Here is a 15,221-nt window from a genome sequence, read left to right as displayed (position 1 = left end):
AAAGACAAAAAAAATTACTTGCAGTTTACGTAAAAACCAAGTTCTGATCAATATAGTATAGTGGTAATATATATATATATATATAGTTTTAGCTCATATTAAGAAAGTTCAAACATGTGATTTGAGCTTGTCTTAAAATTTTAGTAAAGATCTTTGAAACAAGTGTCAAGTAAAGTTCAAACATGTTATATAAACTAAGATCAATTTTCAATATTTTTATTTTTTTTTAAATTATGTCTGGTAAATTTTTTAACCTGAGGGATTGACTCAGAGCTATGAACTGGGTTCTGCGAGCACAATGGTCCAGCGAAGGCACAAGGCCTTGCGAGCACATTGACCCAAACAAAGATTTGAACCTTGGTAGCCCCAACAAATTGTTTAAATTGCGACACTACATGTTCGAAGACACCAATCTCCAATATTATCGTTCACTGAGATTCAGTAATTATCTATAAAATCTCCTTACAGCAGAAGTTTATGATCTATATAGAGGAATTCATATTGTAACCCTGTAAGCTCTGCAATCCTACAAAATGAAGATGGGTTCTAAGAATGCTTGTGTTTGTGTTCTCCTCCTACTCCTCCTGATAACAACATTGGTGCTCTCAACACATGCAAAAAATGATATTCAAGATTGCCCACCACCTCCAGCTAGACCAACTGGTAGTGGACCTTTGGTTTGCCCTAAAGATACACTGCAACTAGGAGCTTGTGTGGACATATTGAAGCTGGTCCACGTAGTGGTTGGGGATCCAAAGCAGCACAGGTGTTGCAGCGTTCTAGGAGATTTCATAGAGCTGGATGCAGCTGTATGTCTCTGCACTGCAGTAAAGGCAAACATACTGGGCCTCGACATTAGCATTCCTGTTGCTCTCAATCTTCTCATAACTTGTGGGAAGCAGGTTCCTTCAAGCTTCGTTTGTGCCTGAACTATTGTATGAAATATGGATTTCTTCTCCTTCATGAATTTTTTTATTTATTTCTATTAAGGATATGTTTAAGGTGTACTGGAGATTGTATGGTGTAGAGTCTTTATCACTAGAAAATGCACTCAGAGTCCCCATTGGTATCTATAAGTATACGTGTAATTTGGTATGTCCATAGACACGAGGTCGTATTCTAAAGAAAAAGAAACACAAACACAAACAAAACAACAAATAATTATTCAATAGGTCGTGATGAAAACAAATATTTTCGTGTTAAATTGTGTTTCTACTTTTTCATTCTGTTTATTCATGGTAAATGTGGATTGTAAATTGATTGTAATTAATCATTTTTTTATATTCACTATCGTGGAATCTGGAGGTGTCCTTGCCGAAGCAAGACTAATCCCCCAGTGTGTACAACCCACTCACAAGGTAGCAACACACACAGATAATTAATGAATTGTACTTATTGGATATTTATCTTATTATGTTTTACTGTCTTGTCTAGAATAAATATTGTAGAAGAATTTATGGTTCTAATATAGTATCAAATTCATAAATGTGTGCAACATATCTTCCCGTTTTGAATAGGAATATGCAAGGAGAAGGATGAGTGATCCAAAGACAATAATGAAGAACTTTTCAAAAATTGTTTATAAGTCTTCAGTCTACTATCAATTGTGACTTAATAGGAAGATGAAGAACAATCTACAAAGAAGATTTGGAGGATAACATTGAGAACATTTATATTCTATTTGATGCTCTGGGCAGAGTTGTATCATCGTCATCATCATCATCATATATTTCGGAGATTGTTTTTCATTTCCTATTAGGCAATAGTTTGATAGTGGATTGGAGACCTTTGAGTAGTTTTGTGAGCTCCATTGTTATCTTTGGATCATATATAGAGTTCATAGACATTCATTCTTCTTCTTGTATATTGCTATTCAAAATGGTAAGATATTTTAAATACTTTTGTAAACACCTAAAATTGTCCCTTACCTAACCACACCTAATTTTAGCTTACCTTGATCGCATTCCTATCCTAATAATTGTAATTAAATAAATGGTTATTATTTATTTAATTATTTCACCCTTTATCCTATCTCATTAAATAAAAATATATCTTTTATTTATTTAATTATCATAATTCACCTTTTACCTTTATCCTTGTCCACATAATCCTAGCCTTTCATCTTGTTCGCATGGATCATAATCTAAATTCATAATCATGTGACAAATGTCCCACCTTATCCCCTTCACATGTCTAGCTTAAGCTTTACCTCCATTCGTTTAACCTAGAAACCTAAAGACAACTCAATTTATATCTTGTAAATCCATCTTAACTTAAACCTCTTAATTTTGGCCTTCCTATAAGGATGTTTCCCTAACTTTATCCCAAGCCCTATATCTTTCTTATCATGTGACACTGGTCACATGACTACATCTTTCTAGCCTAACCCTAATCATCCTTCAATCTAATCCATGTATTTAACCTCTTAACCATAGCCCTTGATGTTGCCTCCTAAGCTTTCTATATTTTGAGGTCTTCAATCAATCCACCTCATGAACACTTATTCTATTAATTTTTTGCTACTATTTTGATCATTTTATTGCTATCATGACAAGGTTATGTTGGTTTATCGAGAAATCCACATATCAAGAGCAAATCAAATAGAACTATGGTGCATTCTATTTTGAGCTCTATCAAGGAAGCTGGAAGTAGTTGAGGTATAAATTTAATTTCATTTTTATTTCTTATGTTTCTTTTCCTTAATCTATTCTCTCATTTCTTCATTTTGGAATGTTCAATGGGACCCACGTCCCTGTACTAACCTTTTTTATTGATTTTTTATCATTTTTTAGATGCATATTGCATTTTTGAGTCCCTGACTATGAAAATGCATATCTATTTATCTCTAAGGTGCCTCTATATAATCACAAGACTCTTATTATTCATCCTAAGGTGCGTGTACTTCAAATAAAGGCACTTTTGTTGCTCAGAACTATGCTTTAAGTGCTCAAGTTACATTTGGTACCTTTGTCTGATAGTTTTGGCTTAGGGTTGTTGCAAGGTGTGCGTCCTTGGTCTCCTTGTGTTGTGTAGTGCAGCACTTGGGTTTGTGACATGGCTTAACCGCCTCCTATGAATTCTATAAGTCTAGTGGTTGTATCGGGCATTAAAAGGTTGATCTTTTGGTGCAACGACAACCACACTTGTAATAAGTGGTATCAGAGCTTGGTCATGTGTTCAAACCCCTCCCTTGCGTTGGCGGGGATTGTTGTAAGGTGTGCGCCCTTGGTCTCATTTGTTGTGTAGTGCAACACTTGGGTTTGTGACATGGCTTAACTGCCTCCTGTGGATTGTATAAGTCTAGTGGTTGTATCGGACATTAACAGGTTGATCTTTTGGTGCAACGACAACCACACTTGTAACAAGGGTTTTATGTCATCTCTTGAGGGTTTTATTTGCATGTATATATCATTCTAACACTATGGTATTGGAAGTTATCAATAATCTTCAATCAAAACTAGGATTTTCTTAGGGTTTTAGGGTGCTTCTTAAACTAAAGTTTTTGTTCAAGTTTCTTAACTAAGGTTGTTTTGGTAACTAAATTAGGGACTTTTAATCTTGTGGATCATTATTTATGTCCTAAGATTATATTTTTCCAGTGTACTAACCCCCTTTTGGCATAAATCAATTTTTCCTATGGATTTTTATTATTCCTTAAACTAGGGTTTCTAAGCTTTTCTAACAAATTGGGTGTTGTGAGCTCTTTTATGGTATATTGTGATTTCCTTTTGGCTTGATTTGATAGGTTTGCATCATATGGAATATCTATTCTAAATATTTCATAAGTTGAATAACACTTTTAGGCCCCAAAATTATATTTTAGAAGGTAAAACTGTTATTTTTGAGTTTTCTATGCAATTGCACCTCTGTTTCACCTAAGGCACCTATGTATCATCCTAAGGTGACTCTATATCATATTAAGGTTCCTTTATATCATCCTAAGGAATCTTTGCTTCATCTTGAGATGCCTGTGTTTTAGTTTACAAATTTTTAATGTTTTAAGTTAGGGTTTTTGGCTAACTTGTTTACTTGGTTCACTAGAAAAAGTGGTGTAGCTATCTACACTTGTAAAAATCTTGGTTGATAAAAAATAATAATGGTTTGATGTAGGTTTCATATTTTCAAAAAACAAATCTCACTTATCTAGGCAGTAAAGTTAGTTTAGTTGGTTAATGCACTTGTTTGTCTTGTTTGTAAGCTTTTGCAGACGTATGCTCTCTCCTTACACTTTGTGTGATCTTACATACACCAAAAATCACACATTCTTCATTTTTTTAGATTATTTTTTATGTTAGCCAAGGCTTACTAGTTTGTGTACAACTTATGCTCTCCCCTTGCAATTTGTACAAACTTGGGTGATCAAAAACACCTAGTATAAACTTGACCTATTACGAGGCCTTCTTAGGGATTTCATCACCTTAAGGTAAACCTCAACCATTTTAATGTTGGGGTATATAAATGGGGGAGAAAAAAATCTATACCTCAAAATGTAGCTAGCATCATTAAAAGATAAGCCGCAAAACTCTATGTCCACTCAGACTAGTTGATGAGAGTAGGGGAACCCCATAATCTAAAATTCCTATACATGGACTCAATGTTCCTAAATACAACTACTAACCTTGTATTAGAAGCCTTTGAAATATTTTTGCATTCTTTTAAATTCATTTTTGCAATAATATTCCCATTTGAAAATATCAACTTATAAGCCACTTCTCTTTTGAAAAAATTGACAAAATATATATTCTCATTTCAAATATGCAAATAGAGGAAAATATTTTCTAAACAACATTGATTTGGTTTTAAACAATAAAGTTATGTGTTTATATATATGTTAAGGCTTCAATGAATATTTTAAAGCTACGATTAGAGCATCAATATAGTCATCGTTTCATGAAATTTAACATAGATCTATTAATAAGCATTTTGAATTGAAGTATAAGTTGTAATAACAATAGTTTTGTTATATTAAAAAAACTACACATTATGAAATGATATTGTTCTAAATTATAGTTAATATGAAATGAAAAATTAATAATAATAAAATGTAATGAAAAATTATGGAAAAGTGCGTTTAAAAAATTGTAATCTATATTTTTTCTAATAAAAAATGTATTAAGAAATAAGTATATTCTTTAAAAATACTACAAAATATTTAAAAAAATTATTAAAATGTATTTCGAAACTAATATAGGTATTTTATAATTTTTAATAAAAAATATAATTTAAATCTAAACAAAAAAAATTTAAAATACTATTTAATTTTTTTATATAGGAGAAGAGTACCAATAGTGGTTATAGCTAACTTTGTGCACCCACATATCTTAAACTGTACAAAAAAATTTGGTTGATGTTGGATGATTTAATATGTGCACAACTAATCCAATACATATTCTTTTAAAAACCAATACATTTCCTCTTATAATTGTTTTTACGAACACTTATGCACAAATGTCCTAATAGTTGTGTCCTATGAGTACAAATACAAGTAGCCCGCTATGTGTCTTATGGGTACGGATACAAGTAGACAGCTCAAGATACAAGTAGACAGCTCAAGATACAAGTAGACAGCTATTAGCATATGTGAAATATCATAATGAACTTTTTAACTATCATTTTTTTGTTTCTTTAAAGTTAGTAATTGGAAGATAAATAAAGTGCTATTGGTATATGTAAAATATATTAATGAACTTCTTAACTATCTTTTTTTTCCTTTAAAGTTAGTAATTGAAAGATTGTGTGAGCAAAAAATGAACACATATATAAAACTTAAATACAATTATACAAATATATAAAACTTAAATACAATTATACAAATAAAATATAACCACGCATTTCAAAAAATAAATATGTAAACATAAAAGCAATATAAACCATATTAATGCAATGCTATTTTTTAAGAACTTTATTATACACCAAATAAACAAATTGCAATAGCTAATTGGAGATTGGCACTAACAGTAGCTGGTCCTTGTTCTACCTATACAAATACAAATAATATGAATGCATCTATTGAATTCCTCATAAATTTAGCAATAATCAGTATCTGAGAGGACTCAGCCAGCTGGTAGTGCTTAGATCAAACAATATACATATTGAAAGGAACATATAGAACAGAATTCTAAAAGATTTCACCCTCTCCAGATGAATCTCCTGGGAAAAACAACATCTGGATTTCTAGTAGTCTCCTTGTTCTTCTCAGAAGTAGCAGATAAACTCCATATAGATTCTCCATGTTTGCCCTTGCTCTGTGCATTATGCAATTTAGACTTAAGCAAAGGATGTTTAGTGTCCTTGCCCATACCATTGGCAAGCAACCATTTGGATCCTGTCTGAAACTGTTTTTGAGAGCCCCACACAGATTTCTTCTCATCCATCTGGAGTTTCAGTCCAGACAAATGAACCTCCTTGATCTTGAACCTTGGTTGATCCATTTCATCCTCCTTTTCCTCCCCATTAATGGACACAGGGACTGTTCTAGAAACTTTGGGTCCTGGAGGAACCCTAACTCTTTCAGCCTGCACAAGTGCAATCATTGGAGACCCAACTGCTTCATAGTTTCTTAATGGGTCTCTCAGTTGCACAAGCAATGCAATAGTTAGGGCATTGCCCATGTGACCATGCTCTTTGTTTTTGTGTCCATGGGCATGGTGGGCAGCAAGAATTGCCCTAGTCTTATTGCCCTTGGGTGCTTCTTCTTCTTGAGGAAGGCCTGCATCTATTCTTGTCCAATCTTCTAGAGAAATGGCCATTGCCATGAGACCATTGGAGGCTTCATCATTGTTGTCTGCTGCAGCAGCTAAGAGCTGGCCTAAGGTCCCATTCTTGGGCAATGGGACTGGAGGTAAAGTGTAGGGGGCTTCTTCTTCAGCCATTTCTGCTTGAATTTTCAGCCCCTCCAAGGCCATTGATTCAATCTGTTGCATGGCTAGAGGTGCTATGCTGTCCAGAGAGACATATTCCTCCTTGAGATTGTCTATGGTTTGCAGGCCTCCAGATTTAGGCTTCCAGCTTGCAGCTACTGAATTCACTTTGTGTTCAGAGTGTCTGCTTATCATAAATGGTGTAATTAGGCTGAGGAACTATCATGAACATTGAATCAGAATCACACATTACAGAATATCATAATACAACAGCCATTATAGCTTTTATAAGCATTCAAATAATGTCACCACAAAGAATAAAAGGTATAAATTCATTTCATAAAAGGCCGTTTTGGAAAAGGAAATTGACTGCAAACTCTTTTATTTTTATAATTTTTTATTATTCAATTTTAGTTTTTAAATTAACACATTTAAAGATATAAAGATTTTGTTTGTAATATTTCATAGCTTGAGAATAATTTTCATTTGTAATTTATTAAATTATTTGTTTATAATATTTTATATTCTAAAATTAAAAAAGAAAATTATCACATTTTTTTATAAAACAAATAAAATTGTCATTGATCATTTTGGTTTATTAGTAAAGTTGAAAGGATTTGAATGAGTTCAATAAGAATCAAGTGCAAGACCCAAGTATGATAAGAGATGTGCCTCAAATAGATACCCCTCAATCCTTGACTTTTAACTAAAGAGATTTCAACCTATAGATCATACTTCTTATGAGACATCTACATGATTCTAGGTTTGATATAATACCTTCCAACAAAATAAATAAATAAATAAATTTATAAGATTTTGTATTTAATTGAATTAAAGAAATTGGTTACAAACCTTCCTATAAATAGATTTTAAAAAATTGTTTTTAATAATTTATAATTTATTAAATTAAAGTATATGAATACAATTTCACTTTAAAAAATTATTTGTTTTAAATTATTATTTTTCTTTCTAATAAGCTATTAAATAAAGAAAATTAACAATAAAATTATTTTTAAAATATGTATTAAAAAATTATAATATTTTATAATTTAATATTTATTTAGTTAGATAAAAAAATTAATTTATAATGTTTTATAATCTATTAAATTATTTAGAAGCATCATATGGGTGAAAGATTTCATAAAGATCATTAGGAGGTCACTCATTTTCTTGAAGATTTTTTAAGGAGGTCACTCATTTTCTTGAAGATTTTTTAAGGAGGTCATCCATCTCAATTTTATTTGGTTGAATAAATAATATAATATATTATTATTGTGAATTAGCTTGATAGTTCTTGGATTTGACTCTGTGATGAGTTTTTTAATCAATCTTTTAATCGTGTTCCATGACCCATTATCAAGATTTTCCTTCTATCTAATTCATCCGATCATCAAGATTTTCCTCATGATGGGTCATTGAAGATGACCGCAAGTGCTGATGAAAAAATGAATCATTTATAGTTATAAGAGATGAATTCTTGAAAGCCACAAAATTAAGAAAAAAATCAGTTCAGAAGGAAATATTTCTTTCAATTTGTCTTACTTAATATTTAGTGCAGTTATTAATATATACAATCTTAAAATTGTTCTTTGTTATTATCATCTTTATAATATTTGTTGAGTTTTTAAAAGTATTTCTTATTTATTCTTAATGAAATATATAGATAAATTATTATATAATTGAATATATTACAAAATATTATTTAAATTTAAAATTGAAAAATAATTAGTAATAATAAATTAAAAAAAAATAAGAACAATTTAAATAGAATATTTAGCAGGTGAACATCAGTAGAAATCTGGAAAAAGAGTTGTAGAATATAATCATTCTAATTAGTAAGTTGTGTTAAACGGACTCTTCAAAATTTAATGTAAGTGCCAAGTTTTAAAAAAAAAAACTTAATTTTTTAAAATAATTCAAATTTTTTATATAATTATTTTTCTTAGTTCTTACAATAATTAACTGTTTAATAGTCAATTCATGCAGCCCATCTTCCATGAGTAAAAGAAACATTTTCTTCTAAATATGAAAATTTTAGTTGCATAACTTACTAGACAAAGAGATTCTTGCATCAAATCTTTAAAAGGTTTCAGAAAAAGGTGAAGTGCAGAACATACCCGTGCTTGGTTATAACGCTAGCCATCCCTTCAAATGCAATCTGACCCACAGTTTTGCCAGTAATGTCATCAAGTGGCATGCACTTCATGGCCTGTGCAGCCATGCTGGCAGTTCCCATGCCTGCCATTCTCTGAAGAATTTCAACAGAATTATCACCCATTTCAGCAGGGACTACAACAGGCTTGGACACATGCATCACCAATCTTTGACCAGTCCTAAAGTGCCCGGGGTCCATTGATGCAAGCATTCCTCCATCTCTGGTACGCACTACACAACCCAGTCCTTCTCCCAGATCCGGTAATTTAGATTGTCCAGAGCCTAAACCAGCAGGATTATCAGACTTGGGGGGTGAGTTCTGAAAGACATCTTCATTCAATCCCCATTCAAGCATTAATGCCTCTGTCTCTTCATCTTCAAGCAATGCAGCTCGCCTCTTACTCTCCAAGGAATGTGTTGCCTTCTGCAACTCATTTTCTGCTGCCTCTAATATCAAAGCTAGCTCCATATCTTTTTCAGCAGAGTTGGGTGATGGGAATATAGCTGCACATTTACATAGAAACACAATAAGTTCAATAATTAATTCCTTCCCAATGAACGGATTTCAATTATATAAATGTGCAGTTTTTAGCATATTAACAATGGGAGACTAAATATGTTGGAAATAAGTTATATCCGGATCGAAGATGAACTGTTCTTAAAGGGATCAGTAGTTAAATAAGTTATATCCGGATCGAAGATGAACTGTTCTTAAAGGGATCAGTAGTTCAGTTGTTGGAAATGAGTTATATTAGGATTGAAGATGAATTGTTCTTAAAAGGGTCAGTAGTTCAGTTGTTGGAAATAAGTTATCTCGATCAAAGATGAACTGTTCTTAAAGGGCTCAGTAGTTCAGAGGTAAAGGTACTCAGGTAGCAAATTGAAGAAGTCTTAGGTTTGAGTCTTATCTGGTCCATGAAAAGCTCGACATGGTATCAAGTCAGGTCAGGCTAAGAGCCCTAAGCATTCTATAGAGTGGCTTAAGAGGGTGTTTGGAAGTAAGCTACAACTAGACCAAAGATGGACTGGTCATAAAGTCGCCGGTAGCTCAGTGGTAGAGCATTTCAACAGAATATGGAAAGTCCTAGGTTTGAGTCCTAATTGATCCATGAAAAGCTAAACAAAATATGGAAAGTCTTAGGTTTGAGTCCTAATTGATCCAAGAAAGGCTCAACAAAATATAAAAAGGTCACAATTGAAAGATGTTCCAAAGACAATTGAACATAACCCCTGAGATGTCTAAACTTCTCCAACTTGCTTGGATAAACTGTTATTGATCACCAAAAGAATTTATTGACACTTTTACAGGGGAACATCCAGACGAGCATGACTATCTGGTATGTTGTACTTTTTATTATTTCAGTTGAATCAAAGTTGTATTTTTATCTACTTCAGTTGAATCAAATTTGATCAAAATTCAAACTAGACCATTTAATGAAGTTATTGGCTTGCAAAAAGGTGGTCTGGGGTTGAATTTCTGAAAGAAGTAAAATTAGTATATTCAATTTTTTCTGTCTTAATCAAAGTTGATCAAATCGGACCAGTTAATGAAGTCGTTGGCTTGCAAAAAGGTGGTCTAGGAGTTGAATTTCTAAAAGAGGTATTTTTCCTCAGGGCAATTGGAAGTAAAATTAGAATCTTCAATTTTTTATCGTCTTAATCAATTAGTATAGATGTAATATGTAACAGATGGTAGACATTTAATTGTGTACCTTCTTTCTCTCCAAATTCTGCATCTTCTTCTTCCAGCATGTGCAAGAACTCTCCTTCTACTAGCTCAGCTTCCTCCTCTATATTCTCATCGCCCTTAATTGCACAATCCGAGCCCTTCTTAGCTGCCACATCCTCAAAACCCTCATTGCTAGGGTTTTGATTCATGGAATCCGCTGATAATTCATTGCTGGTCTTTTCCAAGATCACAGACTCCAGTGCATGAATCTTTTCAAAAATTTGATCAAGCTCGCTCAGCCTCTTACTCTGCCTCAGCTGATCTTCCTGCACTACTTCCTTCACAATCTCTCCTCCTCCTGCCTCCTCTTCTTCCTCCTTTTCCACCTTGTTATCTAAGTTCTCTACAGAATCTGTTGCAGTACTAGTAGCCGGTATTTCTTCCACAGGCCTTTGAATTTCCACTCCTTTTTCCACAACCTCAAAATCTCCTTCCTCTTCTTGGTTCTCCCCTTCTTCTAAGGTATCCAATTCTGAACCCCGGAGATTAGACTGAAGATAAGAGGAATGCGCTGCTTCATTGTCCTATGTATAAACAAGGCATAATCAGTAAATTAGGTGTGAATAAGCTCTCAATTGGATTAGATTGGTTAAGATTGCTTCTGAAATTTGAATTCAATTGTATTAGTTTTCCAATCAATGTTTGAGATCAGACTCGGTGATATACCATAAAGAAAAACAGAGTGAAAGAATAAATTGCAGACAAAACTTTAAAAAGGGTGGGGAAGAAAAGGCAGGATGATCTCAGTTAAAGATCTAAAAATCTGAATAATTTAGATATATCTTCACAAGTCTAGAACTTAAGAAACCCAAAAGGTTAGGATTAGTAGGATATATTTAACTTGTGTATATTTTATTGCAAGAGGGTTATGGAGGGTACCATATTTGACTCCTGGTGGGTGCTGAGGGCAATGGATGTATGAGAACTTGAACCTGCACCATCTCTTTGTACAAAGCTTCCTTGTGCCCAATTTTGTGACATACGAGAGTGATCTGCCTCATCATTCAGATTGAAGTTATCCATTTTGACAAAATTGAGCATCTCCCTTCCAGGCTCCATCTGATTGTAAGGCGAGGAGCCCATGTTTTCATACAAAAATCCAGCAGAGACCATCTTGGGTGTTCCCCTGGCCGAATTGGGGAGGCTCTTGGAAACCCTTCTGTCTCTGGAATGTGAATCCTTAAACCTTGCATTGATATTCCCAATCTGACTGCCATGCCCATCTTTATCCAGGATCTCGTATCCTAAACTCACAGCAAGCTTTGCACCTCTGGCTTTTCCCCACAGATCATAATGGACATTCCAGCCATTGCATTCCTCTCCTGCAGCTTGCATTCTCTCAGTATCTTGCAGCAACATGCTCAGATCCAGGTGATGCCTGCCCAAATCCAATTCCTCAGCATCTACTGCAATTACCGATATAGTAAATGGCCTTGACTGAAACTTGAACCCCTGAAGTCAAATAAAATTGACACAATTAATGTCAATCAATGTGTTTAAACTTTGGTGTAAGATTAGTATAGCAAAAACAGGAGTAGACCCAAAGGTGGATAAGATTGAGAAACAGCTGGAGTTAGATTGCATGCCCATTTCAACTGTTTTAATAGATAAAGAACATATGGTACCTAACTGTTTAACATCTGCAGAGAAAAAGTTTAAGCAATACTTGTTAAACCAAGTTCCAGGTAACATGGAAGCAGGCATTGTAAGAAAATAAGCATCCAATTCAGTTCCTTCAACTATTCATAAGAATTGCTTAGCTGTGGTGGCATTCTAAGAGATTAACACCAGTCTTTGTCTCAAATTTTATTTTTAAATTCGTTTCCTCAACCTCAGTTTTAAAAACACAAACATGACAAATTATAATTTTTTAACAACTTTCCATTAAAATATATTTTTCTTGCAGTCACACTAACCTATAAATACTAGCATGTGAATTTCAAATTTCAAATTTATAGATCATGGGCATAAAAATCCAGAGACCGGTAATAAGTAATAATGACAAGTACCTGAGAATGGTGTTTCCCTCCATAGACATGGCACCTGATATGAAGAATTTCTTCAAATTCAGCAGTGCCTTCGTACACACGGCAAGGCATGGTCTCAACTGCCCCATCTTTGGTTTCCTTCTTTCGCAGGAGAACAGTAAGCCTAAGCCCATTCATGGAGCTGGACAAGCCTTCTATGACATTTACATAAACAGAGAATACACAGGTAAAACGATGCAATCCAATGTGTGACAGAGCTCTCATAGGCTTCCAAGTCCAAAATCCTTTGCTTTTGTCTCCAGATTCCTCCAACTTCCGCTCAAATTCATCCTCTATTATAATATCACAACCATTATCGTCTTCTGAATGGCGTGCTTCGCCTCTGCGCCATCTGAAGGGACTCATTGAATTTCTCTTCCTTCTTCCTCTGATGTCCGTGTTATCTGCATCATTAAGTCCAGAAACGGATGACGCTGCAGAAGTAGAATGTCTAACCTTACGACCCGCAGTAGCCAATTCTCCACTGTCATTTGAATGAGAGTGGGGATTAGCAAATGAATGCCTTTTGTTTTTGGAAGCCATGAAAGCTTCTTGGCGAGGATTTGCCAGGCCTGGTAATGAAATCCCTTCGTTTACATTAGAAAGTGAAGCTCCTCTTTTGGGTGTCTCTGATTTGTACAGAGATTGGCTTAGAGCCTCCAATTCTTCTAATAGCTGACTGTTGGAATTTCTTCTGGCAGGGGAAGAAGTACTTCCTGGCCTCTCCATGTCTCAAAAAGAACAAAAAAATCACACTAATTAATCACTTTCACAAATCCAGCAAGAACTCAAAGTACTCTGTTAAACCCTGTTTCCCATTCCATCTTAATGGGATTTCTCAAAGCCAATCTGGTTAAGATTTGAAATCAATTATAATGTTCCCCTTCTCTTGGATATTAGTAGTTCTGGTTAAGGAATTTTTATTTGGTTTGGTTGCAAAGGATAAGGAGATAAGAAGGATGAGAAGAAAGTGACAGGGATGGCTCAGGTTGATTGACCTGCACATTCTTGCCTAACAAAAACGAATGGCTGCGACATTCACACCACATAACTATAATCTTTGGAAGAAAATTAGAAACAAATTTCTGGAAAATGTGGCCTTCATTCTTCCTTGTTTATCTCAGAAACTTAACTAAAAACTTTTTTTTTACAACATGACAGAGCTAGAAACAAGTGTTTTAAACAACCATGAGAAAAATCAATTTATAATTGACCCAATTCAGATCAAGATTTCTGAGAGTGAAAATTGTAAGCTGACTGCAAGTGACTGATTGAATTTCCAGGCTATTTCTGGGTTTGATGGCCACGATCTTCTCCTCTTTAATTGGAAAGGATCCTGTCCATGTCTGCTATTTTGTCCCTGTTGTGAATCACTCGCAGTCCAGACTCATTTGATGCCATGTGGACCCAGTGGTTATCTTATCTGTTTGTAAATAAATTTGACGCCTGTATGTCTGTATGGGTTTTATTGTCCCGTCTGCTAAATGCCACTGTTAATCTTACCTCTCATTATATATAACATTTGGATGATTCACTATAAAATCTAGATTGGGTTAGGTTTAAAAAGGTTTATATCATTCACTTCAAGTTAATAATTAAAAGGTATTCATTCATCAAAGTTATTTCAAGTATGATAATGATCTTTCAATCATAATGATCTTTCAATCATATTTATAAGAATTTGAATATTGATAAATGACGTAATCAGAAAACATATCATCACTCTTATCAATTATATTCAATCAATTAAACTATAATATTTTGATGACCCACATATATCATATATCTTATTAATCTAAAATTCATTAATCCACAACATACTACTGTTTAAGTTCTTCCAATTTACCTATTTGCTTTTAAAAAATCTTATACTGCTATGAAAGGAAGGAGCTAGCTAAATACACCGTGAAATTTAGGGTCAGTCCCATATGCCAGTCTAGCGAAGAGGCCAGAGGTGTTTGGGTTGTAGCCGTGTGTAGAAAATCCGGTGCTCTCAAACAAAACATCCTTTTGGAGACTACAAATAATAGGCTTGGGGTTATTTGAGTAGCATCCTTGTATTTCATGTTGTCCCAACTTTCAGTTAAAAAGTTATCTTTGACTTATTATGGTGCTTATCATTCCCTCGTACTCTCATATTGTCTACTTATACCACCCTAAGTATATCTTTGAGTGGACTTTATAGCTAAGGTTTTGTTTGGGTTTGTTGCTATAGGTATTAGGTGTATTTTGTATTAAGGGTTTTAATTATACAATTTTAGTATATAATTTGTATTGTTTTAGTGTTTTCATTGATATGATTATTAATAATTATATTTAACATTTTTTTATATATTTTTTTAAATATAAATTTTGTGTCTAAAGATTTATTTTATTTTATTTTATTTTCAAATTCATAAATTTGATCAAAAGTTTTAGAATTTTTATTTTATCATAGACTTAAGTCAATTC

The 15,221-nt window shown here is 33.5% G+C and overlaps 2 protein-coding genes across 2 annotated transcripts; one reads left to right on the top strand and one right to left on the bottom strand.

The window, feature by feature from the left end:
* The first annotated feature begins 539 nt into the window (after positions 1-539).
* LOC131048370 (14 kDa proline-rich protein DC2.15-like) lies at positions 540-929 on the top strand. The gene has a single exon (XM_057982313.2). The coding sequence runs from the start codon at positions 540-542 to the stop codon at positions 927-929; it is 390 nt and encodes a 129-aa protein (XP_057838296.2).
* A 4,920-nt stretch (positions 930-5,849) lies between these two features.
* Positions 5,850-13,910, bottom strand: LOC131048351 (protein PLASTID MOVEMENT IMPAIRED 1). Its single transcript, XM_057982279.2, has 5 exons — positions 12,753-13,910; positions 11,623-12,195; positions 10,727-11,267; positions 8,978-9,518; positions 5,850-7,044 (listed from the first exon to the last, which is right to left on the bottom strand). The coding sequence occupies exons 1-5, from the start codon at positions 13,497-13,499 to the stop codon at positions 6,129-6,131; spliced, it is 3,318 nt and encodes a 1,105-aa protein (XP_057838262.2). The 5' UTR covers positions 13,500-13,910; the 3' UTR covers positions 5,850-6,128.
* Positions 13,911-15,221: the final 1,311 nt, after the last annotated feature.

The sequence above is a fragment of the Cryptomeria japonica genome, chromosome 8, assembly GCF_030272615.1.
Source record: "Cryptomeria japonica chromosome 8, Sugi_1.0, whole genome shotgun sequence".
Classification (NCBI taxonomy): Eukaryota; Viridiplantae; Streptophyta; class Pinopsida; order Cupressales; family Cupressaceae; genus Cryptomeria; species Cryptomeria japonica.
Note: the sequence above shows the minus strand (reverse complement) of the source record. Positions and strands in the feature narration are given on the sequence as shown.

Coding starts and splice junctions, on each gene's coding strand:
- LOC131048351 (XM_057982279.2), bottom strand. CDS start 13,499: ATGGAGAGGCCAGGAAGTACTTCTTCCCCTGCCAGAAGAAATTCCAAC. Junction 11,268..11,622: donor CCCACCAGGAGTCAAATATG/GTACCCTCCATA, acceptor GTTTATACATAG/GACAATGAAGCAGCGCATTC. Junction 9,519..10,726: donor AGAATTTGGAGAGAAAGAAG/GTACACAATTAA, acceptor GTAAATGTGCAG/CTATATTCCCATCACCCAAC.
- LOC131048370 (XM_057982313.2), top strand. CDS start 540: ATGGGTTCTAAGAATGCTTGTGTTTGTGTTCTCCTCCTACTCCTCCTG.